The sequence below is a fragment of the Bubalus bubalis genome, chromosome 6, assembly GCF_019923935.1.
Source record: "Bubalus bubalis isolate 160015118507 breed Murrah chromosome 6, NDDB_SH_1, whole genome shotgun sequence".
Classification (NCBI taxonomy): domain Eukaryota; kingdom Metazoa; phylum Chordata; class Mammalia; order Artiodactyla; family Bovidae; genus Bubalus; species Bubalus bubalis.
The window spans coordinates 101,279,869-101,306,776 of NC_059162.1; the positions used below are offsets into that span (position 1 = coordinate 101,279,869).

The 26,908-nt window shown below is 47.7% G+C and overlaps 1 protein-coding gene across 6 annotated transcripts in view; it reads right to left on the minus strand.

Annotated features, from left to right (window-relative positions):
- RNF220 (ring finger protein 220) overlaps positions 1–25,322 on the minus strand; it is a 274,791-nt gene extending 249,469 nt beyond the window's left edge. For 2 of the 6 annotated variants that reach the window (XM_025288864.3, XM_044945090.2), the window contains exons 1-2: positions 25,074–25,322; positions 17,974–18,709 (exon numbers count right to left, since the gene is read on the minus strand). In XM_025288864.3, coding sequence (XP_025144649.1) covers positions 17,974–18,598 — 625 coding nt within the window. In that variant the 5' untranslated portion in view covers positions 18,599–18,709; positions 25,074–25,322. The remainder of the gene's footprint in view (positions 1–17,973; positions 18,710–25,073) is intronic. The other 4 variants (XM_025288861.3, XM_025288863.3, XM_025288862.3 and 1 more) reach the window with 4 other exon arrangements.
- Between the last annotated feature and the right edge of the window lie 1,586 nt (positions 25,323–26,908).

The following is a 26,908-nucleotide window of genomic DNA, read 5'->3' on the forward strand; positions in this document are numbered from 1 at the left end:
AGTTAAGGTGGAAGGAAAGAAAGGGAGAAAAAAAAAGGCAAAAGTTAAGGTGGAAGGAAAGAAAGGGAGAAAAAAAAAAATCCCAAAGCAGTTCATCAAAGCACAGGAACAAATGGGCAGGAAGGGTAGCGGGGAGGGGGCAAAGTACAGCTCGGGAAAAAGCCAACTTAAGTCCTCTAAGAAAAGTTCTGTAATTTGGTTTCATCACCATTCCCTTCATTCCTGAGCTCTGAAAACAGAATCATGGGGCAGGAATGGGTTGGATGGTAGGGCAGAATGGAAGACGGAGTGCGAACATCCTGTTCCTCTGACTCCACCCCCCATCCGCCACCACCCCCAACTTCTTATCCAGCAAAGCCCTATGCACCATCAGGAATCAGCTTAATAGAATAAACCACTTAGGGCTGAGGCTCAGAGAAAGTCAAAGACCCCACAATCTCCTTGCCTATTAAGCTTCTTAGAAGTTAGAATGCTGCTAAAGAAAGTGATATTGTGGCCAAGCTACTTAGAAAGAACACAAAGATGCTAAGTTGGGAAGAGGGAGGCCAGTTTGGGGGTTTACGAGCATCAATATATCCTTAACTACAGATGATGGTGGAGACTGAAGTGGGAGCAAAAGTGGCCAGCAGTGAGAATGGGGGCTTTCAGAAGTCTTCAAGTCTTCCAGTTGAGAGGAGAGGATATTTGTAACTGTACAAATGGGAGGAAAATCTGGATAGTAAATAAAGGAATATTTTTTCCTTAGGGTAAAGGGGAAATTGGGCTTCCCAGGTGGCACTAAAGCTAAAGAACCCGCCTGCCAATGCAGGAGACGTAGAGACGCAGGTTCGATCTCTGGGTCGGGAAGATCCCCTGGAGGAGGGTGTGGCAATCCACTCCAGTATTCTTGCCTGGAGAATCTCATGGACAGAGGAGCTTGGCAGGCTATAGTCCATTGGGTTGCAAAGAATCGGCCACACTGAAGAGACAGCACGCCAAAGGGAAATCAATCAGTCTTAAGCTTCATGTAAGTAATTAGACAATAAGATAAATAAAGCAACCTGAAATAGTTCCTTCCTAGTTCAAATTTCCCAATGATTCTAGGCATTCTGCCACTCCCTTATCCTCTCCCCAATAGAGCTGGCAAAGAGCCCAGGGGCTGGCTATCTCAGTGACTGGCAGGGCAGAGGCCAAGAACAAGACTAACCAGAGATTCCCTGGAGGTCCACTGGTTAAGAATCCACACTGCAATGCAGGGGACACCAGTTTGATTTCTGGTCTGGGAAAACCCCACATGCCATGGGGCAACTAAGCCCGTGTGCCACAATTACTGAAGCTCTAGCACCTATGCTCTGCAGCAAGAGACACCATCATAATGAGAAATCCGTACACTCTGACTAGAGAGGAGCCCCTGCTGGCCGCAACTGGAGAAAGCCCACACACAGCAATGAAGATCCTGCACAGCCAAAAATTAAAAATCAAACAAACAAAACAACACTAACCAAACCTTTGATCCCAAAAGAAAGGCCTGATGGCTCACTGTCCTTTCCTGGGTAGGAGTTCTAGTTATTTCCACCCTAAGCCTTTGAGGGTAGTTAAAAAGGGGGACCATCATCAGGTGATTTCGAGCCCTCCTTGCCCCAACCCCATTTAAGTGGAGTCAAGAAGGAGGGACAACATTGTGGGTACCAGTTCCTTAATATCAATCAGGAATTTTTTTCGGCTATAGAAAGACCTGTCACAATCTGTACAAACCCATAAGAGATCAAGGCTCACCAGAATCAGTATCCCTGTAATGTTACCAAAAGCAGAGGTTAGGGGTGTGGGGTGGAGGGAAAGAGCCTGATTCAAGAGACTCCAAATCTGTGCCCAAGCCCTGGTAACAGTGATTCTAGCTAACATGTATTAAAGGCTTACTTTTCGCCAGGCCCTGTCTTAGGACTTGATTTGTATTTTATATGAACTCATTTAACCCTTATAACAACCCTAGGGGATTGATGTTGTTCAGTCGCTAAGCTGTGTCCGACTCTTTGTGATGCTATGAACTACAGCACACCAGGCTCCTCTGTCTTCCACTATCTCCTCGAGTTTGTTCAAATTCACGCCCATTGAGTTGGTGATGTTATCTAACCATTTCATCCTCTGCTGCCCTCTTCTTCTGCCTTCAGTCTTTCCCAGCATCAAGTTCTTTCCCAACTAGTGGGCTCTTTGCATCAAGTGGCCAAAGTACTGGAGCTTCAGCTTCAGCATCATTCCTTCCACTGAATATTCAGGATTGATTTCCTTTAGGATTGACTGGTTTGATCTCCTTACTGTCCAAGGGACTCTCAAGAGTCTTCTCCAACACCACAGTTCAAGAGCATCGGTTCTTCAGTGCTCAGCCTTCTTTATGGTCCAATTCTTACATCCGTACATGACTACTGGAAAAACCATAGCCTTGACTATACAGACCTTTGTCAGCCAAGTGATGTCTCAGCTTTTTAATACACTATCTCGGTTTGTCACAGTTTTTCTTCCAAGGAGCAAGCGTCTTTAAAAGGGGATTGATATAGTGCCAATTCCACTTTACCCTGAGGAAACTGAGGCACAGGAGGATGAGATGTCACTGTCCTGTCTCAGGAGCTGGCTCTTCTGAATTGTGTTATCTGTAAAGTGCAGCATATCCCCAAAGCAGGGCCTGCACTGCAAGAAGCACTAGGACTCAGCAGATGCTAAAACATCTTTCCCTTCCCATCAAGGGGAACATTGGACACACTGGTTTTTGTTTTGGTTTAAATCATAACTAGTACACTCCAGGCAACACACTAAGCACTGGGAACAGAGATGACACAGTCAGCACGTCACAGAACTCACAGGGTAGACAGAGTGACAAAGGCTTGCGAAGGGCCAAGCAGATTTTGCCTAAGGGCTGTTCACTACAGGAGACTTTGAGTAAGGACCCAGCCTGACATGCGTAGGTGTGGTGCTGAGAACTGTGTCCAGCACGGGTGAGCAGATTCAAGGATTCTTATTCTTATTCCCTCACAAATCTAACCCACAGACCTCCCTCTCCTCGGGTTTATCCTCCTTCTCATCGGCTCTTGAGCCAGACTGCCTGGATTTGAATCTCATCTCTGCTATTTCTTGCTGTTGTGACAATGAATATATTGCTTAAACACTGGGCCTCAGTTTCCTCATCTGTAAAATGGAAGTAACAATATCCATCCCATAGGGATTTTATTAGGATTAAATAAACGATTGGCTGTAAAGCACTCAGAATTGGGCCTGACACCTAGAAAGCACTCCAAAAGTGTTACTATTCTTATTAGGAGCAGCCTCTGTGCCTGTCTGGGCCCGCAGTCATTCCACTCGCAATAAAAAAGACTGAATTTAAACGCATCTGGTACGGTTAGTTTAAGGAAGATAGGAAGTCTCTGGGACTAAATAGAAGGAGAACAGTTCCCTTGGGAATTTGGAGGAATAACCCTGGAACTTGTTAATTAAGATCTTGTTAATGAATCTGCTTGTTAATAGTCTATTAAATAATCACACAATGAAGTTTACCGCACAAGTAAAGCCTTTTTCAAATGCTTGTTCTTTCCAATCCTCCTGGCCCAGCTCTGACTTCTAAAGCTCTCCCTTAAGGGCAAGCCCTTCCAAATCCTTCCAATCTGACAGGGGACCTGTTCATCTCATCCCGCTTGCCTGGAGAACAGGGCTGTTCTCGCAGCCTAGGAAAGGTCTCCAGGGCAAAGCCCTCTTCAATTTGATTCTGCCCATCATTCCTTGGGCCAGGGCATTATGCCTCTGAGCCAAAACATTTCCCTCCAGGAAGCAGGAACAGAGTCACTGGCCCTGGAAACCAAAAACTAAAGGCACTTTGAATCTTGTTGAGAAGAAAGGCAGAAGGTACATTCCTTTCAGTGGGAATCCGGCAAGATAAAATTTCAGTGGCGGTGTCATAGATCTGTTACAGAAAGGGGTCTGCCAACCTACGTTCGCAAAAAGTCTACACAACTTTTGTCCCAAACTTCCTAGGAAAATAAATAGCTGTAGCCAGCGTCAGGGAGTGCAGCCTCTTCTGGAGTCAACTTCAAGGAACAGTGTGTAAGAGGGTTCCTTTCAGGTCGAACACTCAGGTACTTCATAAATTATTGATACTTTGGTCTCCTATGGCCATTCTGCTCTTTAGACAGATGTTCTTGGAGGAGGAAGGTGTATATTATATATATATATATACACACACACATATGTATATATATCTCTAATACATTGTGTGTCATTTATATGGTTACTTTTAGAAAACCAAAACACATCTGTATTATCTTCTCTGATTCAAGATGCAAGAGATGCAGGTTCCATCCCTGGGTCGGGAAGATCCCTGGAGAAGGAAATGGCAACCCACTTCAGTATCCCTGCCTAGCAAATCCCATGGACAGAGGAGCCTGATAGGCTACAGTCCATGGGGTCGAAAAGAGTCGGACACGACTGAGCGACTTAGCTTGCACACACACTTACAGTAGGGCAAGGATTGTCTGTCACCTCTCATGGTATATAATATATAGGAGCTGGGGCCCAGAGAAACGAAGCAACTTACCCAAAGTCAAACACTAGTAAATGACAAGACAGAGCATCTGGCTCTGTGATCCTGTCCTATTGCTGAGCTGTTCCCAATGCCTCTATTGCTTGTCATCACCTCCCACTTGAAAACGAGCCACGAGGTACTCAGCCTTTGGTGGATCCTGTGTGGTTCTTCAGACTGTCAATGCATAGAGCCAGCTGGTAATGCTCAGCATAACCAGGCCAGAAAACAGAGATCCAGGGTTCACTTACTCTCACAACAAATATTTATTAAGCCAGGTGCTACACGAGGAGAAATAGTGGATAGAATCACACAAGGAGATGGACATGAATCCTTAGAGGCAGGACAATTAAGCAAATAATTACAATACAAAGTGATGTATGTTTAAGAAGGAGGAAGTATGTTGGAGAAGACCACCACCCCAAGTCCATTAGCAGGGCTGAGAGCAACCACTAGCGTACAGGTGTCTGCAGCCCCTGAACATTGAACCAGGCCCCTATTCACGGCTCATTTAACCTCCTGCCCACTGGCAGCTGCCCCCAGAAGGGTTAAAGCTTGAAGTAGAGAGCCAGCCTGCAGGTGCTGATCACCAATTCTGCCACTGTGAAATCCCTCTCACCCTTATTTCCTTACAAACTTAACAAACGAGCATTTCAGCATAAGAAATAAGCATCGGGGTGGTGAGGAGAGGAGATAGAAGGCTGGCAAAAAAATACTCTCCAGCCCATTCTCAGCAGTATAACAGCAGTGGAAGATGAGCTGGCTGGAACCCAAGGAGCACTGAAGTGCACACCGGCCTCCCTCACATCTGGCTAAGCACCGCCAACCCCTCCGCTGGGCTGCCTCATAATTACAATGCCGCCCAAGAAAGGGGAGGTCTGCGCCCATACCGTTAGCTGATCGCCAATAAAGGAGGAAAAGGGAAACAACCATAGGAGGAGTGAAGGCAAAGGAGGCACCCGGAGGCAGCTGGCCAGATCCCATCCACAACAGGAGACTGGAGAAGGTACCACTGTGGGCAGACCCCAGGTCTTCACCCTTACCACCTCTGGCCCCCTGAGTTTGTTCCCTCCCCACTGCCTAGCTCTGATTCCCCTTCCTCCAAAGTCACACTCCTCTGCCAAAGCTTCCCTCTGAGTACTCTCACCCTGGAAGCGGGGTTCATAAACTTTAAGGAGAATCACCTGCTTGTTCAATATGCAGATTTCCAGGCCACAGTTCCTGTGATTCTAATTGGGAGGTCTGGTGTGGGCCCCAGGAATCTGCATTGTAAATCATATTCACCACCACCCCAACCCCAGACCACCCCCTCCTCCTCTACACTGGCAAGTGATCGGGACGCAGGTGGTCCTTAGATCCCATTTTGAGAAAGCAGCCTTGGGGATTACTCCTTCTCCTGAGATCCCAGAGCCTTATCTGTCTGTTATTTTACATTATCATTTCTTCTCTCCCATGTACATGCTAACTACTCACCTTAACTATAAGGCCCTCAAGAAGAGGAAGTATCATCTCCCGATTCTTCGACTCCCCTGCAAACAGCGCCGAGCACAAGGCTCTACACACAGAGCTCAGGAAATGCTGTGGATATAGAGCCACGATGGTGATAAGAGGCCTTGGGGGAAAGAAAACCACAGCAGAGACGGCAGAGTCCCTCGGCCCCAGCTGAAAGGAACTGATGTTAGTATGCCTATGCGTGCCAGGCGAGGACAACGGTTGGTTTCGCCTTCTTTCTTTCATTCTTCAATAGTCTTGGCACTACACTCCTAACCTCTGTCATGAAAGTCAAGTCTGTGCAATGCACCTCCTACAGGAAACTTTGCCAAGAAATCCTGCCAAGAATCCTGGGTGCTATGTGGCTTAGTTTAACGGCCAGGAGTACTCTGGATCTTGAGACCCATCAAGTCTCCAGGCAAGGCATGTATAGAGTTGAACAGGAACTCTAGGATAAAACTTAGGGCCCTTGGCCTACCCCCAAACATCATTGGGGTCAAGGTTGTCCTGCATTTAGCAAATATTTCCCGAGTGCTGTCCATCCCAAGCATGGTTGTGGGTGCTCATGGTTCTTAAGATGTATGTCATCAGAAAGTATTTGCTAGTGATTGATCTTTAGAAAGTTATTTTACAAGAAAGATCCTACATGATGCTGAGCCTTAGAACCATATAAGCACCAAACAGACAGTCTCAAGAATGCCTGGCTATAGGATGAAGTATAATAGCGATCCAAAGTCAGCTCTGAGGCCCTGGCAGAGAGAAAGCCCATTCTTACTCACCATCATGGGGGTTTCTTGCCTGGAGAATTCCATGAACAGAGGAGCCTGGCAGGTTATAGTCCATGGGGTTGCAAAGAGTCAGACACAACTGAGTGACTAACATACACACACACACTCACCATTATAAGTAATGCTTGGCAGCTCTGGAGTTCTTTCTTCCACACTCAGATGCCATCCTTTGTCCAGAAAAACAAACTGTCACACCTAGCCTCTTTGAGTGACCCCTGATCTTCATATATCAGCTTATCCCATAGTTTCCCTCTAGAAAACTGTCCCTGACTCATAGACAAGATTAGGTGCTCCTGATTCTAACCTCATGGCGTTTTACATTTCCTCTATTAGAGTACTTTTCACGACATCCTGCAATTGGTTGTTAAGCTTCCAGCTCCAGTAAGGCAGGGACTCTAATCAGTCTTGCCCATTATCATATCACCAGCACCCAGCACAGTGTCTGGAGGGACACAGGTATTCAGAAAATACTAATTGAATGATTAAATGAACTAATGAATGTATCATACTATCAGATGGGAGCTGAACCATGCCTCCTGTACTCTGCCATAGTTTTATCCACGTGCGTGAGTGTTCATTCGCTCAGTCTTGTCTCTTTGCAACCCCATGAACTGTAGCCCATTAGACTCTTCTGTCCATGGAATTTTCCAGGCAAGAACACTGGAGTGGGTTGCCATTTCCTCCTCCAGGGGATCTTCCCGACCCAGGATCGAACCAGCATCTCTTGCGTCTCCTGTATTGGCAGGCAGATTTTTTTTTTTTTTTTTTTTTTTTACCACTGCGCCACCTGGAAGCCTCAGTTTTATCCACAGTGCCACCTAAAACACCCTCGATGAGCAGCACCCTTCCTTCTGCATTACCAGTATTTTATAGATGTGGAACAGAGACTCACAGAGCACCCCAACAGAGATTCCAGGAGGCACTTCCCATGATCTAAGGACACAACATTCCAAAGTCAATGTAATGTCACCAAGAGCCTGTTAGTTACACTTGCCAGAAGCCACAGTACCAGCTGGATGGTAAGATCTCTTTCAAGTCATTCAACTTCTCAGAGACCCAGCTTCTTCATGAAGAAGATTTTGGGTCCTTCAGCAGTAGGGACTCTCTTTGAATAAAGAAACAATAACAATAAAGAGCCACCCACACCATGACGGGAAGCTGGGAGAGGAGGGTAGCGTTTACAAGGAGTCATCTCTGCAGCTAGGAAGGGGTTAAGCACACATGTCTGTCTGGACCTCTTACCCGTAAATCAGCCTTGACTGCTGCTCAGGCTGAATGAAGCCCCACCAGGTTGGCCTGTCAGGAAGGAAGCCCATGCGTCCAGACTTTTGTTGTTCTAAGGATTTTTTTTTACATTTTACTGCTCAGGAAGGAAGCCAAAGCCTAGGCCCTAACTGCGGTCCTGCTGATTACTTACCCTCGCATGCACTGCTGCCTTTGCCTCCCTATCTACCTCTCAGACCCAACTCTTTCCTTTCCTAGAGTTCCTTCCTAACCGTGACTATGGCATTGGAGCCTAAATGCCAGACTTTTCTCCCCTTCTTTAAAAACTGAACATTAACATTCAACATTTCCCATATGCCTCCAAGTCTGTGAGTAGAAAGAACTGGGGCCTGGGAGAGAGGAGAATGGGTGCTCTATGATCTATGGAGACATTCTGGCCCTCAAAGTGACTGGAACCCCTTCTCTTAAATGGAGCCATGAAGGAACTGATGGGGATTGAGGTATCGGACAACTGGCCTCCAATGGCTATTTCTGCTACATATGTATTTGAACAGAAGCCTTTTCAAGTATGAGCTGTTATATTCAAATAACAGACCCAAATCCAAGGTCCTCAGGCAGAGGGTCAGTCTTTCTCGCTCCCATCCTCCTACTTCCCATCTCTCCCACTGATGGGCGGTCAGCTTCTGGTGTTCCCAAGCCCCCTGGGGCTTTCCTTCTACAAAGAGAAAAACACTGAGTTTATTTGTGTGCTCAGGGTAATGGACAGCCTTCTTTTACTCCTAGGAGAATGCACACAGACACTATGGAAGAGGTCTGTCCCCGCCCAACTCTGCCCTCCCCTTTCCCTGCTAATCCCTCCCCAGCAGCACCCCCCCCTCCCCAGCTCACTCCTGCTGCTGTATTTCTCTCCTGACCTACAAGGCCCCTTCAAGCCCCATCCTAAGCCTCCCCCAAGCAGAGACAATCCATCATGCTGTGGGACTGTGACACACACAGATGGGGGAAGGTTCACAGATTTCTCTCACATAGGCGAGAGGGGGAGAAAGTGTTTGTATAACTTAAAATCTGAGGACATATTAGAAACTCTGGGACTTTGAATTCTAATACTAGTCAAATGCCTTTATAGCAAATCTGATTATATATGGCCCAAATTTTTAGCACACACAAATTCTAATGACCCATCTGTTTCAAATAATATCTGATAACACAAAATTCCAGAATAAGACAATCTGGTGAGATTTGGATTTTCTAACCTGGGCCACTAGGTTAGATATCTAGCCGTAGTTAAGTCCCTTCCTGGCTCAGAGACTCAGTTTCTTTAACTGTAATATTACCTTGTTTCTCAATAAAATGAAGGGAGAAAGAGGTCAGAGGGCCAGCAGGGCTAATCCTGGTGGATGGATAATAATGCAGAGAGGTGAAGCAGCTGCAATCACAGAAAAGAGCTGAGCCTCTCTCCCTCCCCTCTTTCTACATCACCATAAGCCATGAGTGCATGAAAGGATCCTATATACATGCTAGCCATTAATGACCCTGTGTTTGACTACATCGGTGCTTCTAACAAGGACGATTATACCACCAGATTGTCCTTGAAATAATAATAGTCATTATGTATTGAACACTTAATATGTGTGAGGAACTGTTCTAAGCATTATTAGTTTGCTTAATCTCATTCAGTCCTTCACAACAACCCTTTTAGGTTGTGTAATTCCCACTTTACAGATAACAGTACTGAGGCCCAGAGAGGTTAAATAATTTGCCCAGGGTCACAGAACAAGTAAGCTAAAGGGTCATGATTTTACTCCAGAGGCTGAACTCATAGCCACTATGTTATATTGCTTCCCTACTTTTGATCTGAAACAGCTTCAAGTTGAGGCTCAAAGGGGCACACACAGCATTTATCCCTCTAACAGGTATTTATTATGCTAAGCCATTCTGATTCAGTTTAAATCAAACCCTGAAAAGCAAGATCAAGTGAGAGCAATATAGGATTAGCTAGCACCTAAATGGGAATCATATACCTGAAAATAAAGCAAAGGTCTCTCCAGGGCTGGCCCTTGCCCGCTCCCTACAGCTTTCTGACTGTCTGCTGCTCTAAGATGGATGCAAAGCCATAAGTCTCAGCCTACAAATGAATTTCAGTGGAAAAAGACAACCCTCATCTGGTGAGTCACATTCAGGCTTACTGGGCTTGATTTCTCATGAGACTGTACCAAAAGGTTCCTCCTTCTCACATTCAGGTCTAGACTTTCCTAAAGCTCCGTGTCTGCTGAACAGAATGTACTGGATGCAGCACCACGTTTCCCCCCACCCAAAACACAACTTTCATTTCCTCTAGGTCATCTTTGATCAGAACACATTCCACAGAGAAAATTGACGGTCAAATGTCTGAATTGCCAGATGGTTGTATGTGTTTACAAAACCCACATATTACTTGTCTGTTTCCAGCTCCAGTCAGGATCCAGGTAGAAACTTTTTTTTCCTAAAATACACACAAAGCAGATCTGTATTTGTGGACTCCACGATAGGGGATGTGATGCTGTGGGAAAACATTTGGGAAGGGGATAGACTCTAATCTTAGGTTTCTAGAGTAAGGAGAGAAAAGCAAATTTTAAACTACTCTTTAAGTTATGAAAGATTTTTTTAACCAAAATAATCAACAAAATAAATCTATATTTGAGAAAAGTAATTGCACATATCTCTTGAAAAATTGCCTACCTACCTTTATCCTCATCAAATCTCAAGGCATATAAATTCTTCCTTCCTTTCCTCAAACAACTATACCTGTAGGACAGCCCAGTTTTATGGATATTATCAGTGTAAGGCTGAAGTGTGGCAAATTGATGAAAACTTTAAAAATCAGATTATAATCACCACCATCAATTTATTCAATACTCAACTAACACTGAACCCTTTGCTGTGATTGGTACTGATTTAGTGTAAATTTTTTTTTAACACTAGCAGTAAAATGTGATTGAGATAATAGAAAAGTCTGATCCATTGGGTAAGGCTGTAAGGGTATGAATTATTCCTATTTACTTAGCATCTACTAGATTGACTGATTTATATCACAGCCTCTCATTTCTCCAGGCCTAAACTCATAGCCCCACTTCAGGATCTTTTCCTGGAAAAGGCATAACAAAGTGACTAAGTAGGTGAAAGTTCTTTAGCAGAAAATTCTCCTCCTTGCCTTAAAGAAAGAGATATTTAGAAATTTCCACCCTGGAGCACATACTTTGAGGTTCCAAAGGATAAAATCACACTCTGTTCAACCACAAATGCCACAAATTAAATGGCATTAAAAAAAAAAAAAGATGGCATTTTAGCTGCTATATAGCAATGTTATCCTTAGGTCTGCAGCTCACCTCTCTCTGTTGTTGCTGTTTAGTTGATTAGTCATGTCCGACTCTTTTGCGATCCAGTGCACTGTAGCCCACCAGGCTCCTCTATCCATGGGATTTCCCAAGCATGAATACTGGAGTGGGTTGTCATTTCCTTCCCTAAGGGGGTCTTCCCCACCCAGAGATGGAACCAGCCTCTCCTGCATCTCTCTTTAGGGAGGGTGAAATGGCACTGGAGAATGTAGCTTAACTGTCTGAAGGGAAGATTTGAATCCAAAAATTATTTTTAGTTTGGTGTTAAAATCCTGTGGGTTTTACAATAAAATGTATCATCACTCTGAGTCTCAAGTATTTATAAAGAGTACATTCCAACATGTATTCTGATATTTATTGACCAGATGGATGTGGTTAAAAAGAGTTAAAAATATGAAAATCCATCATAAATATATAACTCTATTAAATGTACTATCAGTCCAAATTCTGAGTATTTACAAAAACTAGTTCAACGTGTGCCAATATTTATTAACCAGATGGGTGAAGTTAATAAGGGTTAAAAATAAGGAAAACCAATATAAAAATATAATTCTATTTTTCAGTTTCCTCTTTCCTACCTAATGAGGAAAGGGGGTGGGGAGGGAGAGCAACTTTTGTTCTTTGGATACAATGTGTGTTTTTTGTTTTCAAACAAAAAAGGGCCACCAAATAATCAACCTGGGGCCGCTGACCGGAAGGCAGCCCCGGAAAACTTCCCGTGGGAAGAGTTCCAGAAATTGCAGGGACATTAACGAACCCCGCTGTGCTGGCTACGAGCCTCGGACGGTCAGAGGCTACGTCCACTCGCCTCGCCCGAATACCAGCCATCCTGGCGATTCACGAACCCCGGGACTTGGGAAAACATTCCCCGACTTGAAAAGCAAGACGAACGCGGAAAACATTTCGAACCTACGTGAGAAACCTCTAAGTTCTAGGGTGCCGAAGGCAACGCTAGATCCAGATGCGCGTGTGCACACACGTCCATCCTCCCGGCTCCCGCCTCCCCTAACCTCGTCCCCAAGCCCCCTCCCCTCGCAGTGTCCCCTCGCCTCCTCACTCCGCCACCCGCCCATCTGCATCTCCCGCCGGGTCCCAGAGCACCGGACCTCCGCGTGGTCGCGCCCCCTCCTAGGTTTACACCCCCGCCCACTCCCTCGCTCCGACCCCATCTCTCTGCTGCTTGGACAACGTACGGGAAACCCGCCCGGGACTCGGTTCTAAGCGCGACCTGGAGGCTCTGGGCGTGGAGGGCGGAGCGGGGGTGGGGACCCGGCGGCCCCCGGGACCCGGCCCCCGGGGGCACCGCCCGGACTTTTCCCGCAGTCCGGCCGAGCGACGGCGAGGTCACCAACATTTCTGAAACCACTTGAACGCCATCTCCGTGACGGAGGATGGGGGAGGGGGGTCCTTTTCAAGTGAGCCAGCGGGGCCCACTCCGTGGTTCTTCTTCCCTCCCCCGGGCCGGCCTCGCGCCTCTCCGCGACCCCTCCCCCCAAACGATCAATTACCAGCCACCCTTCTGCCGGGAGCGGCGAGGGGCTGGCTGGCGGCCGCGAGGAAACGGCAGCCCGGATCACTTCTGCATGACAATTGATGGGAGGGAGGGCGCCGGGCGAGGAGGGAGGGCGGCTGCGGTGTCCGTTTTCTCACCATGGTGATTAGGCATTCCGGCCGTGCGAGGAGGCAGCCGCCGACCAGAGCGGCGCGGCGCGGAGCGAGGGCAGGGAAGAGAGCGGGAGCGGGAGCGAGCCCAGCCGCCCGGCGGGCGGGCGGGCCAGCGGCGCGCCGAGCCAAGCCAAGCCAGGCCAGATGGCTCTGCAGCCATCAGGGACTGCTCCCGTCCAGCCCGGCCCCACTTTAGCTGTGCAAACATTTCTTTATCCCAACAAGACAATTAAACCCAGCAGCATGAAAAGGAGTCTCCATGACTGTGTTGGGAGCGAACAACCAGAAACAACCACACACATCACAGGAGTTCTTGCCCCTCCCCTCCCCCCACCCCAGATGGGGAAGGAATAGGGACTCCGGGAAAAGCCCGGGCGCAGCTGAGCCGACAGTCGACAATCGGGCTAGGTCTGGGCAGTCAGTACAGCGGGAACCATCTGACCCATCTCTGATGATGGGCACGCCCTTTCAGGGTGGTCATCTGCTCCAGCAACGATCCAGAAGTTGAGCCCGGTGACCTGAGAACTGCCCCCAAACATCCTCTCCAGCAAGAGCAATTCTCTTAAAAGCCCAGAGCAGGGTCCCTACCCACCCCAGTCCCAGAGCCCTTGGCATGTAGCCCCCTCACAACACTCCAATGATGCAGCCAGCCAGCTCCTTTCAGGCTGCCCTGGGCCTATGTAGGCTCAGTTGACTTGATTCTTAGGACATAGGGTTTTCAATGATGTGCCTTTGGAAAGACACATCTCAGAGTACAAAATACCATCTCCTTCTCAGCGCTTTTCAAATTTGAGTGACTTTTTAAATATATTAAAGATGAGAGCAAAGCAGACCATCTTGAAACTGCTGGGAGTGTTCGGGTTCCCTGACCACAGGGAAGGGTCAAAGAAAGAGGGCCACCTAAAGTCAGTGCCCAGTACCCACCTCTGAGGTGAGCCAGAAGGCAGGGCCCATCATGGCTCCCCAAGGGCAGTTCCGGTCCCTCTCAGCCCTCAGGGTGAACATGCATCCTGGCCAACTCCAATTTGGGCTGAGTGATAGACTGGCAGGCTGGCCAAAGACTGTGTTGCCCAGACAGGAATTGGGCCCTGGAGTGGCCTATAGAGAACAATCAAGAAATGCACATGATAAGAGCCAGAGTGCTAAGGGGGTCATAAATGTATAGATTCTAGTACAAGGCAGCAGAGAATACCTATTTTCCCTTTTGTTGTAAAGTTTCCTTAATGAGGAAATGTTTATTTTAAAAGCCTTGGGAAACATATCTGTAGTATGTAAGTATGTAAGGGCCATTACATACTTACTTAGTATGTAAGACACTCGTGGACTATTTGTAATTGGTCCATAAATTTTCACATCATTTCCCTGGACATGGACAAGGAGTCTTGGGTTCAGGGAATGACAATAAACAGGAGTTACCTCAGTCCCCTTCCTGGGGAATCATGCATCCTCCACGAATGGCTTCTCATCAAATACTTCTCCCTTTTTCCAGGGTAAATAAGTGAGTCCTGTTGAGTAAAGCGTTCTTTTTTCCATAGAGCCCAACACCTACCCCAGGAATCACCTGTGATACCAGGTAGATGAACAGCAAAATGGAATCATCTATTAGGAGAGACAATACTTTACCCAAGGAGCTATGTTGCTTTCTACAAAAATGGGTATTTAACCACAAAAGAAATCCTTCCTATCAGTACCCAGATTGAAGGAAAGAACACGTGTGCCTTATACCATGTCTGCAGGCCCCTCTTTCAAATGCTCTCAGATGTGGACATATCTGCATATGGATGCAGTGTGTGAGCAGGGGGTGGCTGCGACGGTAAAAACTGTCAGTGTTTCCATTGTAAAACTGATTTTTTCATTGACCTAAAACTCAGTCATAAAACTTCTACTCTAAGGGACACACACACCCATACTCACCCCGCTCCCTCAACAAAACCCTAAAGCTACATGCTTATTTAGGAGATTTACTGTTGTATTTAATTATAGCTTCTCTTACATTTTATGAAAAAACATTTATTTATATGAAGAGAACTGAAAAATCAGTCAACTATATCAAGGATTAGCTCTAAATTTTAAGAATTACAAAGCCTAAAATACACATGGTTAATTTTTGGCAATCTGGGCAAAAGCCACAGTACCCTATCACTGTGCTCCTGAACACTTTCTGTCCTCTCTTTTCTAGCCTTCCCACCCCCTTACTGCCCCATCTGCCCCTCAAGCGCTCCCCTTGGAAGCAGTCTTGTATACTGTCACTCGATTATCTGAGAAATATTACTTATTTCAAAACGGTTCTGTAGGGAGGACCTGAAAGGCATCTAGTGGGAATAATCAGGCCTTCTAACGGCCCTTAAATATGTATTTACATAAAACAGACCATAAATATTCTGACACACGTCGGCATATGACAGGAGCCAAGAAAGCTGCAGCAGACTTGGTCACGGTGCCTCTTCGACCCTTCCCTACAGAAAAATGTTTCCCCAGCCTTCCAAAACTCAAAATCCAAAGCACAAATGTTCCCCAGGACAACCTTGTGATGGTTGCTACCCCACTCAAGAGAAGGAAAAGAGAAAGGAACACAAATCCAGGGTTATCACAAGATAACACTCTCCCATGCACTTTGCACCTTTATTTCTCATTTAAGATCAGTCACGAATGCAACTCTAGATAATGTGAGTGGACAAACATTCTACACTCAGACATGCCTATAGATCTAACATTTGTGTAAGAGGAAAAAAGAGAACACAAAATATTCACTAAAGGAAGGATATTTTAAACAACAGGGGAAGGGCTCAAATTTATATAACACTACAATTTGAAATAAAGAAGTTTCCCCACCCTTCTGATCAGAATCTCATTAATTTCAAGGTCAGAATTCCATTTCACTTTGGGAGACAGACTCATTTAATTTTTCTCCACCCAGGCGTATTCCTGTGTGAGGGATCCATCTCCATGGGGGATGACACCCCCACACAAGGCGAACCAGGCAAACAGAAGAGTTATGGCTTTGACACTCGGAGGGGAATGGATATCCGCATCTATGAGTTCTGACTCGACTAACAAGCTTCCTCCTGCTCTGGGGGTCTGATACAGGTTTGGGCTAAAAAATGGAAAAATGGAGACAAGCTGGATTTGTTAGGAGAGAAGAAAGGTTTCTTGATCTCCAGGTGTTACTTTGTGGCATGTTAGTTTTGAGAGGGTTTCATTTTCAACTTGTGTTTGGAGAAAAAAAGGAGCAGACTTGGTCACACCCGAAACCAGGGCAGTTTTGGCCAGAGGTCAGGTTAAAGCTCGCCTTGATCACTTGCACATTGACAAATGAAAACTAAACTAAACTGAAACAGACAGACAGAACGGCAACCCGTATTCAGCAAGTATATCCCCAAAGCAGGATCACTGCGAGCATACACACACACACACACACACACACACACACACGTCAGCTGTACAGAAAGGGGGAAAGGTAGAATAGGAGCTAAAGCAAAAGACAGAGAACACAGAGAGATACAGCCTTCTCCCTGAAGTGGGGAGGTCTCAGGCTTACAGACGCTGACATAAAAGACACACTGGCAACATATTTCAAAACCAAAGAGCGATGGATTTACAAGGCAGGTTGATTTTATGATGACTTTTATTGAAAAGGTACGCTGGGTTTAGGCAGATGCCTTTTAGCGCAGGAAAGTTAACACAGTGCCTAATTCAAGGAGACAGCCTGAGGAAGCAGTGCCGACAGGGGAGAGAACAGCAACGTCTCTATTACTCTCCTCGGCATCATAAAGAGAAGAGAAAAAAATGGCATTCATGATGGTGGTTATAGAGAGGATGGGGGAGCACAAAAAACAGAGAAGAGGGAAAGCAAGCCTCAAATGTAGTTTTCTTAAGAAAATAAAATGAAGCAAATCTTAGAACAAAGGGTTGGCTGGAAAAAACACCCCCAGTTCATAAATTCTCACCAGGCTTGAAGAAAACTGCTCTGTGGGGGTCTACCCATAGTCCAAAAGCTTCAAAACACAATTATTTTCTGATTACATGAGAAGTGAGGATGGCAGGGTTCAACATTCCTAGTCTACAAGTTCCAAGCAATGGTTTAGCCCAACTATTAGTGAGTGTAGCCAGAGCCCATCAAGGCCCTTGGAGAACAGGACAGAGCTGTTTCTTAAGCAGAAATTGATAACAGTTGTGAGCATCAAAAAAAAAAAAAAAAAACCAGCAGTCACACAGACCAACCTGTCTAGTTCTACAAGGGGGCCCCCGGATAAGCACCCAGCAAACCTGTTAAATCCCAAGAGAACTTGGCTTTCTAGCCTCGCGATTGCAAGGAAAACACAGCTGTTTGAAATGCTTTATGGTGATTGACGACACCTTTGTCCTTCTCTGAAAAATAGCCTGATTTGGACAAGGGCTGAGAGTTGTGAAAATAAAATCACGTGGAGTCTGCTGGATGTGGTACAATGGAAAAGCTAAAAAATAATACCGAGGTCAGAGAAACATAATGAGGAGAGCAAAGGGGAGAGGGATGGACGGGTGTCTTCAGCGCCTCCCCCCCAACACACAAATTCCCTAGGAACCTATGCTTACTAATGAAATGACATTCACTCCAGTATATATACGGCACCCCCTCTCCACTCCAGAGTCCCCAGAGAAAAAGCCACTCGTGCCCCGGAAGGAAGGGTAGTGCAGGCCAGCGTGCCTCCAGCTACCTTCAGGAAAACGTTTCCTACAAGAACTACCAATGCTCATTGACAAGACGCAAGTAAATGTCAGCACTCCACAGCTCCTGAATGGGAAAGTCAGCCCTTCCCATTACGAGGAGCATGAAAAATGCCACTGACCTGTTGAATTCTACTGTAAGGCAGGGCCTACTGGGGTTAGGGGAAGGCTGCACCAAGGTACTTACATCTGTCATTCCGATCTTCTGGGCTAGATGAGGCTTCCCGATCCGAAATGAGGCCAGAGACAGCAAAAATCTTCTTCCCAGTGTCATCAACCTTAAGTGAACCGGGGGAGCTAGATGGCAGCTGTGTCCCAAAGTCATATTCCTTGCCATCTGCATCTGAGAAGCGCAAGTGGGGAGACTCTGTGTCATGGCAGTTTTTAAGTCGCTTGGCGGGCGTGAAGGCTGACTGATAACTCTCCCGGTCCTCAGTGGAAGCAAAGGGACGGAAAGCCCCCACTCCGCTGTGATTCAGCATACTGATTGGGGTGCAATCTAGGTTTGGGGGAGCAAACTGCGGGTGGAGGTGTAGCAATGAAGGGGGAAAATCACGATTGGCAAAAGTGCCTGGCACCCCACCTTGCCGATGGTACATAGAGGCAAAGGTGTAGGAACCATTGGTGAACGGAATATGCACGTCCTTGTCTACTGAGACAGGTACACCGAAGGGTCGTGGCTGCTGACAAGGGATGGATGCATCACGGCTGGCCTCGGCCGTGGACGCCAGGACCATCAGGGCTGGGGATGCCAGCGGGTTGGGGAGGTAGGATGAGTTCTCCATCTTGAAGGCTGCCCGGTGTAAGTCCATCGGAGTCTCTTTCTATAGCCCGCGTCACACAAGAAGCAGTCTTCCCCGGGAGGGAGTGGCACCTGGGAGCAGGGCAGGGAGTATTACTGGGGCATCATCCCCTTTTAAGACCTGTGGAAACAGCAAAGAGAAAAAAAGAGGGGGGAGGAAGGTCAGGGGGAGGAAAGACAAGGGAAACCCCAAGTGATCGAAACACCATCCTTCTGGCTTACAGATGCTCGGGCATGAGACACCACAGGCTTTAGGAGCCAGTGGGCAGCAGCATCAGACCATTTTCATTCAGGAAAATCAATAGACAACTTACTGTGATGTACGCGTAGCTGACTTTGGTCCCTACACGTTCCGGGTGAAATGCGCCTGAGCCCAGCAAAGGAAAAAAAAATCATAAAACCTCCAAATACGATATTCCTTGAGAAAATGAGCTTTGGAAGGCCAAGTCACCCAGTAGATGAGGTGGGGTCTCTATTTTAAAGGGCCTGCACCTGCATACACCACTCATGACAGGCCTGATGTTCAAACAGAGGCCAGGTTCTACACATAAGACCCCCCTACATTTGCATCCTCTCCTTATCTTCCCTAACAATGCTCGGAGACTGAAAAATCCCTAAATCAAGCACATTTAGACCATGAATATCTCCACGTGTTAGTTGGTACAAATTGTACGTGTGGATAAATCACACACATTGGCACATACATAAACACACATCTTCATGTATCATCTAAGTCTCTTTCCAGAAAGAAGTACTAGGTGAAGAAACAACAGCAGCATTATTTTTGATCCATACTCCTCTTTAATCACATAGGCTTTCTCTTTTCTGAGAAGGAACAAAACCTTCATCAATAAAGTGCCTGCCATCTCTGACAATATTTAAAAACATAATGGGTGCCTTTGGCATATGTTCCAAGGAAACGTCTGTCTTCCAGGGGCAGCAAAGAACGGATTGGTAATTTTAGTTACTAATGCACTCACTCTTAAGTAGATTTGTAAACTGCCTTGAATTTGCCATTAACATTTAGAGCAAAATGTTAACAAAATTTCTGACTTATTTTCCTCTGCTTATTGGCGCAGTCAGAGTTGATGTCCGCTGAAGGCCCCTGGAACAAACTGGAGTTCAGAAAGACCTCCTTCAATTTCCCTTTTAAATTTAGGTTGTACATTTTCATAGACACTGATCCTGTTGCAAAATTTATTTTGAGTAAGGGTGGGAGAAGGGCTGTAGATGAGTCAGGATAACATAAGATGAACACTAGGACTTATTAGCTTCAGAAATATATGCTAAATAAAAACTTAATGAAACTCAAAGTGTAACCAAAAAGCACCATCTGTTACAAATTATAACCCCTAAACTAACAATCATGTCTCAAATAAAATTTGTCCCCTTCCTTAAAAAAAAAACAACAACCCATCTAGATAAAGGAGTATCTTTGCTATTCCCTCAAACAGAGAGAGAGACCTCAGCTAAGCACTAGATGAATCCTCCTGGCTTAATGCAGTGCATAGAGAGTATTTCCTTCTCCCATCCTGTAGCAGACGTGTCAATGACTGTTATTAATTGGGAAGATGAGTGCACACCATCAGACTGCTTCCTCATTTGGCATCTTTCCTTATAGACATCATTGCTAAATTACCAGATTATGTATCTCACATTAACGGATTTTTCTCTCTTCCAAATTTTAAATAACTTTCCTGTCAAGTTATAGCAGTGCAGGGAATGATCTGCCAAGGACAGCCAGTTAGCCTGACAAGTCTGGGAATACTGTTCTTGGCTGTTTTCAAGTCAGATTAATGGTCATACAACATGGATGCTCTGAAAGTGGGTCCAGGGCTGTTCCAAGGGTTCTAAGCAGCTCCTCACAAAAGAAATAACAAACTACTTGTCTGTCACACAGGCAATACTACATGAGGCAAGCTGGAGAAAAGGGCAAACATAATACACTAGGGGTGAAGGGAGGGATTTTTTTCCCCAAAAATAACCATCACCCAGAGGATTTGCCCTTCTATTTTTACTTCCTGGATCACCTCATTATGTTAAATGAGTTTCATAAATTAGTAATCTGGCGACAGCACCGGACACTCCAACAGAACACGGTGAATCACTCAAACCTGGTTATTCATTTGAAACTTCATTATACTGAAAATAAATCAACAATATTTTCCCAGGCCACATCTCTTTTACTCCACTGTGTGGGCGTTGGTCTCTGTGGGGGAAGGGGGGTACCGGTTTTCTTTTCCTTTTTCTTTCTTCCCCCCTCTTCACATTAACAACTTGTATAGATGAGGCTTCAGCAGACCACAGTCATTATGAAAATCTATAGTTAATACACTCCCAATGTCAAAATGTCATGGGTTTAAACACAGAACCCCAAATAAGAAAACTAACTGACCCTCTTAATTAAAAAAATATGGATTGTAAGATAATCAGCTTGATGGAGCATTTGGGGGACTGTAAAGAGCCAGGCAAAGGGAAAGTAAGTAACTGTTACTTTTCTGCCTCTATGCTGATTTTTTTTAATTTAGCACTTCGTGCAAATCCAGATTAAAATAACTCCAGCTATTGATCCGAGCAGTGGAATTGACATTAATTTTAGTTCACTTCTCACTTTGCAAAGGGATCAATAGGAAGTAATAACAGCTGACATCCCTGCTGAAAGGAGGAGAAAGAAGGGCTGAAGACAGAAATCGAAAGGCAACCAAATAAATCATCAGCTACTTTTCCACGGCATCAGACAAACTCCAAACAGATTGCAAAAAGTCTTTGTTGAATTAACTAAACAAGGAGGAGGGATCAATTCACGAAGCTAAATAAATTGTCTGGCAGGCAGTGAGGTTGGACGGAGGGACCAACAAATATTGAGTTTTAAAAATCTCAAATCCTTGACGTGATGGTTTTGGTTCAGGAGTGTATGTGTTGGAGTTTGTTAAATCACACATCCGACCCTGGTTTAAAGTGATTACAAAACGCCAGCTAACTGAATAATTAGTGAGATTACTAACTGCGTTGTTAAACATGCCAGAACCAAGACAAATGAAACGAAGAAGGTGACGTTTGGAATGTGAAGATGTCTGAAACCGGGCTGATGCGCAGCGCTCCTTGCTCTCCCGCGCGAACTAGCCACTTTCGCATTGAAAAACCGAAAGCCAGAGAGAAAGTCTCAGAGAGCGGGCAATCTCCCACCCCAGCCTCTGACCATCCCTGTCCAGGGTCTGGGCTTCCTGACCCACGCCCGGGATCGGCGTAGAAGGAAGCGCCGCCGCTGCTGCTCCTGCTGCAGCCCGGAGCCAAACCCACTTGCAAATGACTGCCACAAAGAAAGCTGCAAAAGCCTCTTTCCCGGAGCCCGAGCTCTGAACGCCCACCAAACTACGACTCTGCTGGTAATTAAATCGCACACACAACCCTCCTCTGCTTATTACAACAGGTGACATTTTTGTGGTCTGAACCATTTCCAAAAGCCAAGAATTAAAATAATAGAACAAATTAAACGATATTTTCCCTTTGCATAAATAAACTTTTAAAAAATTAACAGGCAACTTAAAAAGCAAAGAACAATGGGAAATGGGGCCAGGGTAGTGGGGGGTTGTTAAGAACTCAGGAAAGTTTTTTTTTTTTTAAGTTCACAGACTGCTTCGCTGGAAGAGAATTCCCGCACACTAAATGCCCGGGGGGTATTTAGAAACACCGCTCTAGCAGAAATTTTACCGCCATCTGCATGAGCTCAGGAAGCAGAAGGCTAACCTGGTTCCACGGCTGGGGCCAACGCCTGCGGTTCAGACGTGGCTGGGTATCCGTCCCAGATTTGGACCCCGACTCAGGTCGGACTTGGCCGGCGGGTGACCATCTGGCCAGTCCAAGAGTGCGGGCCCGCGGGGCCGCGGGTGCAGAGTTCGGTCGCTACATCTTCACCGGGAAAACCCAACTCTTGTAGGGAAAAGGAAGAAGTAAAGGCGAAACCTACATGAACTTAGGGCCGATGCAGAGCCGAGCCCACCAATCCTCGGCCTGACCTTTCGGTTGCCTTTGCACAAAGAATACTTTAGATCCCAACAACCTCCGCACGAAACATCTGTTTGTAACTTTGGGGAACCAGGGCTCCGGCCGGGGAAGAACCGCTAAATGCGATGGGCCCTGGTACGCGGCTGGGTCTGACCTGCGGGGCTGCAGCTCGGAGGAGACTACCTTCCATCAGAGTGCAAGAACCTCGCCCCCTGAACAGCCCCGCCCCGCGGGTCACCCAGGTCCCGGCGCCGCGCGCCACCGCTTCGGCGGGCAGCCCCGGGGCTCCTGGACTGCGGGGCTCCTGCCTAGGCGAGCCGGCGCGGGGGCAGCCGGGCCCTCCCGGTTCCCGGACAGCGGGCCTGGGGTACGGGAGGGAGGGCTCTGCCTCTCGCGCCGCGGTCGCCCGGCCGCCGCACACGACGCGACTCGCAGAACAGGTGTGTGTCCCCGCTCGCTCAGCGCACGGCCCCGACACCGTCTGTCACCGGCGGCGCGGCGCCGCCCTGTCCTCGGCCTTTTCCCGCTCGCCCCGGACTGCGGCGAGCGAACTCAACGCCACTTTTGCCGGGTTTCCGCGGGCCGGGAGGGATCGGCACCGAAGACGCCCTCGTCGCTCTTCCTCGACGCTCTTCCTGCCTTTTCCTCCACCGCTCATTTTCCATTTGCGGGAAGAACCCCCGAGGCGGGCAGAGGAGGAGGCCGGCACCCCTGCCCAGTCTGCTCCCTCCAGCCTGACCCGCAGCTTCCTCCTGGCCCGCCCTTTTTTTTCCTCTTTATTTTTCCTTTCTTTCCCTTTTGCCCACCAAGCCGAATCTGGTTGGGGGGGACGAAAGGCGAGACGTGGCTGGTGGGCATCGTGGGCAGAGAGTCTTCGCTCTGAGCTGCTCCGGGGCAGGAGGCCAGGGACCCCAGACTGCCGGCCCGGCCCCACCCGGCAGAGCTGAGCCCCACGCCGAGCGCCCCCGCCCCATACACCCGCGTCCGGTGCGACGCGCGCCCGGCTCGGGGCCCGGGCCCTGACCCTTCGCTGGAGCCGCGGCCCGGCCCGAGACAGCGCGTTCTGATGGGGAAGCAAGAGCTCTTCCCCTGCCTCCGAGCAGCCCGAGTCCCGGCTACTTCTGGGCTCCCGTCGGCCGGGGTCCACCCGGGTCTCGAGCTCTTGGAGGGGCTCCTGGAGCGGAGGACAGACCGGGCATCCCCTCAGATGGCCTCACCACCGTGGGCGGCCTCGCCCGGGGGGCCACACGGAAGCTCTCCGCCCAAGTTTGTTGTGCCCTGGAAGAAAAGGGTTTCCCTTACTAGGCACAAAGGCGAAACGCCCAGGCGGAGCCCTGAAGAGCCCTGGGTTGGGGAGGGGGCGGCCGGAGGCTCGGGAGCGCGGTGGCGGGCCATGCTCCGTGCGGACAAGGTCGCTACGCCGCGGCTGACGAGCGCGGCTGTGGCGGCCGCAGGACTGCAGTGCCCGCCGTGCTCGCTGAAAAGTTTTGTTCTCAAGTCGGAGGAAGAGAAATTGTTACTCAGTTTAAGGCAAGTCTAAGATTAAAAATAAAACTACAAAAAGAGCCACGCGCCGCTGTCTGTACCGCGGTCCTCCCACACCGCTCGGTGGAACCGCTGGGAGAGAGTCCCGGCCCGGGAAATCCCGGAGACCCCCGCCCCCCTCCACGGGTCGGGCTGCTCTGAGACCAGGCCGGCGGGCCGGGCGGAGCGAGAGTTTACCGGCTGCATTTCGAGCGGTCCACCTCTCGGCCAGCACCTGCCTCCTTCCTGCTCGCGGCGGCTCCCCACCAGCCCACCCCCACCTCCTCCACGCCCTTCACCCCCGCCCCCTCCAGGAAAGTAAGCCGAGCCCCCGGGGGCCCCAGGCTTCCAGCCTCTCCCCGAGTACCCCACCCGGGCCGGCCGCGTGTTGTGTGGGGGCGGTCGAGGTCCTTTCTCATTCGGATCGCCCCTTCCCCATCCCGCCAGCCGCCTCGGGCACCCCGCTGAGTACCACCCGGCTCCGGCCCCGCCGGAAATCACCGCGGGATCCACGGGGAAGACGGGCGACAGGGCATTCCGGCGCTCGACCCAAACAAAGTGGGAATGTGGCTTATTAAAAGATGGAGAAAAAGAGTCCTGCTCCTTTCCCTCACTGCCCCTGCCCCCTCACCCTCCCTGCCTGTCCAATTCCCGCGTCTGGTCCCTCCCCCTCGCACCCCCCAAATAAAACACATTAAGGAAAACTCAAGACGGAAAGTTTGAGTGAGGCAGCGCACTGAGTGCGCAGGGCACCGATGCCGGGAGGCACCGTCGCGAGGATCAGAGACGCGCCAGTCCAGGTCCCAGCCCCTGCCCCTATCGCCGGGGAGCCGCCCGAATCCCTAGGAAAGCGACCCGGAAAGTTAGCCGGGTTCCTGAGACACCCGGCCGCCCTCGCACCCACCCCTCTGGTGTACGCACACGCATCCACACCCCTTTCTGGTCTCCGTACTTGCCGTGGAAATTCCTTGGGAGAACGGTCGCACTTTTCAGGACACAGAGGGAAGGAGGCTGTGAGTGTGGTGCATGAAAAGTCCCGGGTGCGCAGAGCCGGCGGAGGCAGAGGCGGCGGCGGCGGCGGCAGCAGCAGTAGGCGGCTGGCCCCGGGTTTGTGTTCGCGAGCTGCCTGGGATTGCATGTACAGATCAAGAGACTTGGTTGGTGTGAGAGAAGGAGCAGTGCTGCCTCTCAGCGCTGGCTCTAATCAGTGAATGAGCCTCCACTCTCCCAGGGACTCGGAGACACACGCGCGCACGCACACACACACACGCACACACGCGCACATTCTCTCACACTCACACACATACAGGCACTCTGAGCCCTGAATACATTAGGGCACTAAGGGACTCTGGGAAATGGAGTCCAGACCCAGGACACTCCTGGAGAACAGACCTGCTGGCCCTTGCGAAAGAGCTGGAAAGTCTTGGGGTCTCGAGAAGAGAGATCCTGCTTTTGTTCACGTCTACCCTCCCCCACTGAAAGATCTCCGTGGATGGTTGACTGTTCTTCCTTTCTTGAACCAAAAGCGACCAAGAGTAAATGGTTATCTTTAAAACGGACACCCACTGCAGCTGAAAGACTCCCTCATAAACTCTGCCTTTTTCCCAGAAAAATCTTGCCTATCGCCTTGCTCCTGGAACGCTTCTCTGGGTCTTTGCCTATAAAAATAAGATAATAAATGAATATAAATAAAACTGGTACTGGCAGAGGGGATGGAGAGGGCCTAGTTTAGCACCCATATTTGAGAATAAAAAATTTTATTGGTGTTTATATTTACAGTTCGTTCTTTTCAAATAATTTTATATCATCCTTTAATTCACCACGTACAGAAAGATAAATAGGGGAAATGGATAGAGAACTAACATTCCCTGAGTGCCTTCTAGAAGCTGGGTTATGGGACTAAATGCCTTTACATAATCTCATTTAATTCTTAGATCAATTCTGGAGATAATATCAGCACTATTTTATATACAGAAGAGGAAAGTGAGGTTGAAAGGGTTTTGTAACTTGTCCGTGGGAACATGGGTAACTAGTCTAGGATAGCAGGTAGTGAAACCCAACCAAAATCTAACCCCGGTTTATGACATCACTCCTTTCTTTTGTGGCTCAGTTTCTAAAACCACAGATTTCTCATCTCAAAAAGAAAGGGCGAGGGGTAGAATACATACTGATAATCTGTCCTCCAAAGAACCACATGGATTACAAATTGCCTATATAAAAAACAAAGAGCCCTCATAGTCTCATTCTTGCTATTATTTCATGGTCTCCTTTTTCCTCACAATTTCTTACACATTAAAGTAGCATCTAAATATTATGTATGTTTAATGTGTTGTATGTGTTGTTTGTGTTCATTTTTTTTAGTTAGCAACTCTTTAAATAGTTAATTTGATCAACTTAGAGTTCTATGCTTATGACTATATCTGTCTCCACGTTGAGCCATTCATTCACACAGCAGCATTTAATGTATTAGGCACTATTCTTCCCACTAGATTAGTCTTTCCTGCTGGATTATAAACTTCATGAAGGCGAGAACCATGTTTGTTTTATTTAGCATTATACCTCAGCATCTAACAGCGTCATTCTCTTATTTGAATAAATGAAGATATACAAGTAAAATGAACAAAATTTCTGCCTCTATTATCTAGTAGGTGGGACTAGAGTTAGAAAACAATTTGATGCGTGCTGTGATTAGGGGACCATGTAGTTTACTGGCCTCAGACAAGTTTAATAGTGAAAAGCACAATTAATTATTATGCTGGGATGGAAGGGAATCCTGAACCAAGTGGATTGA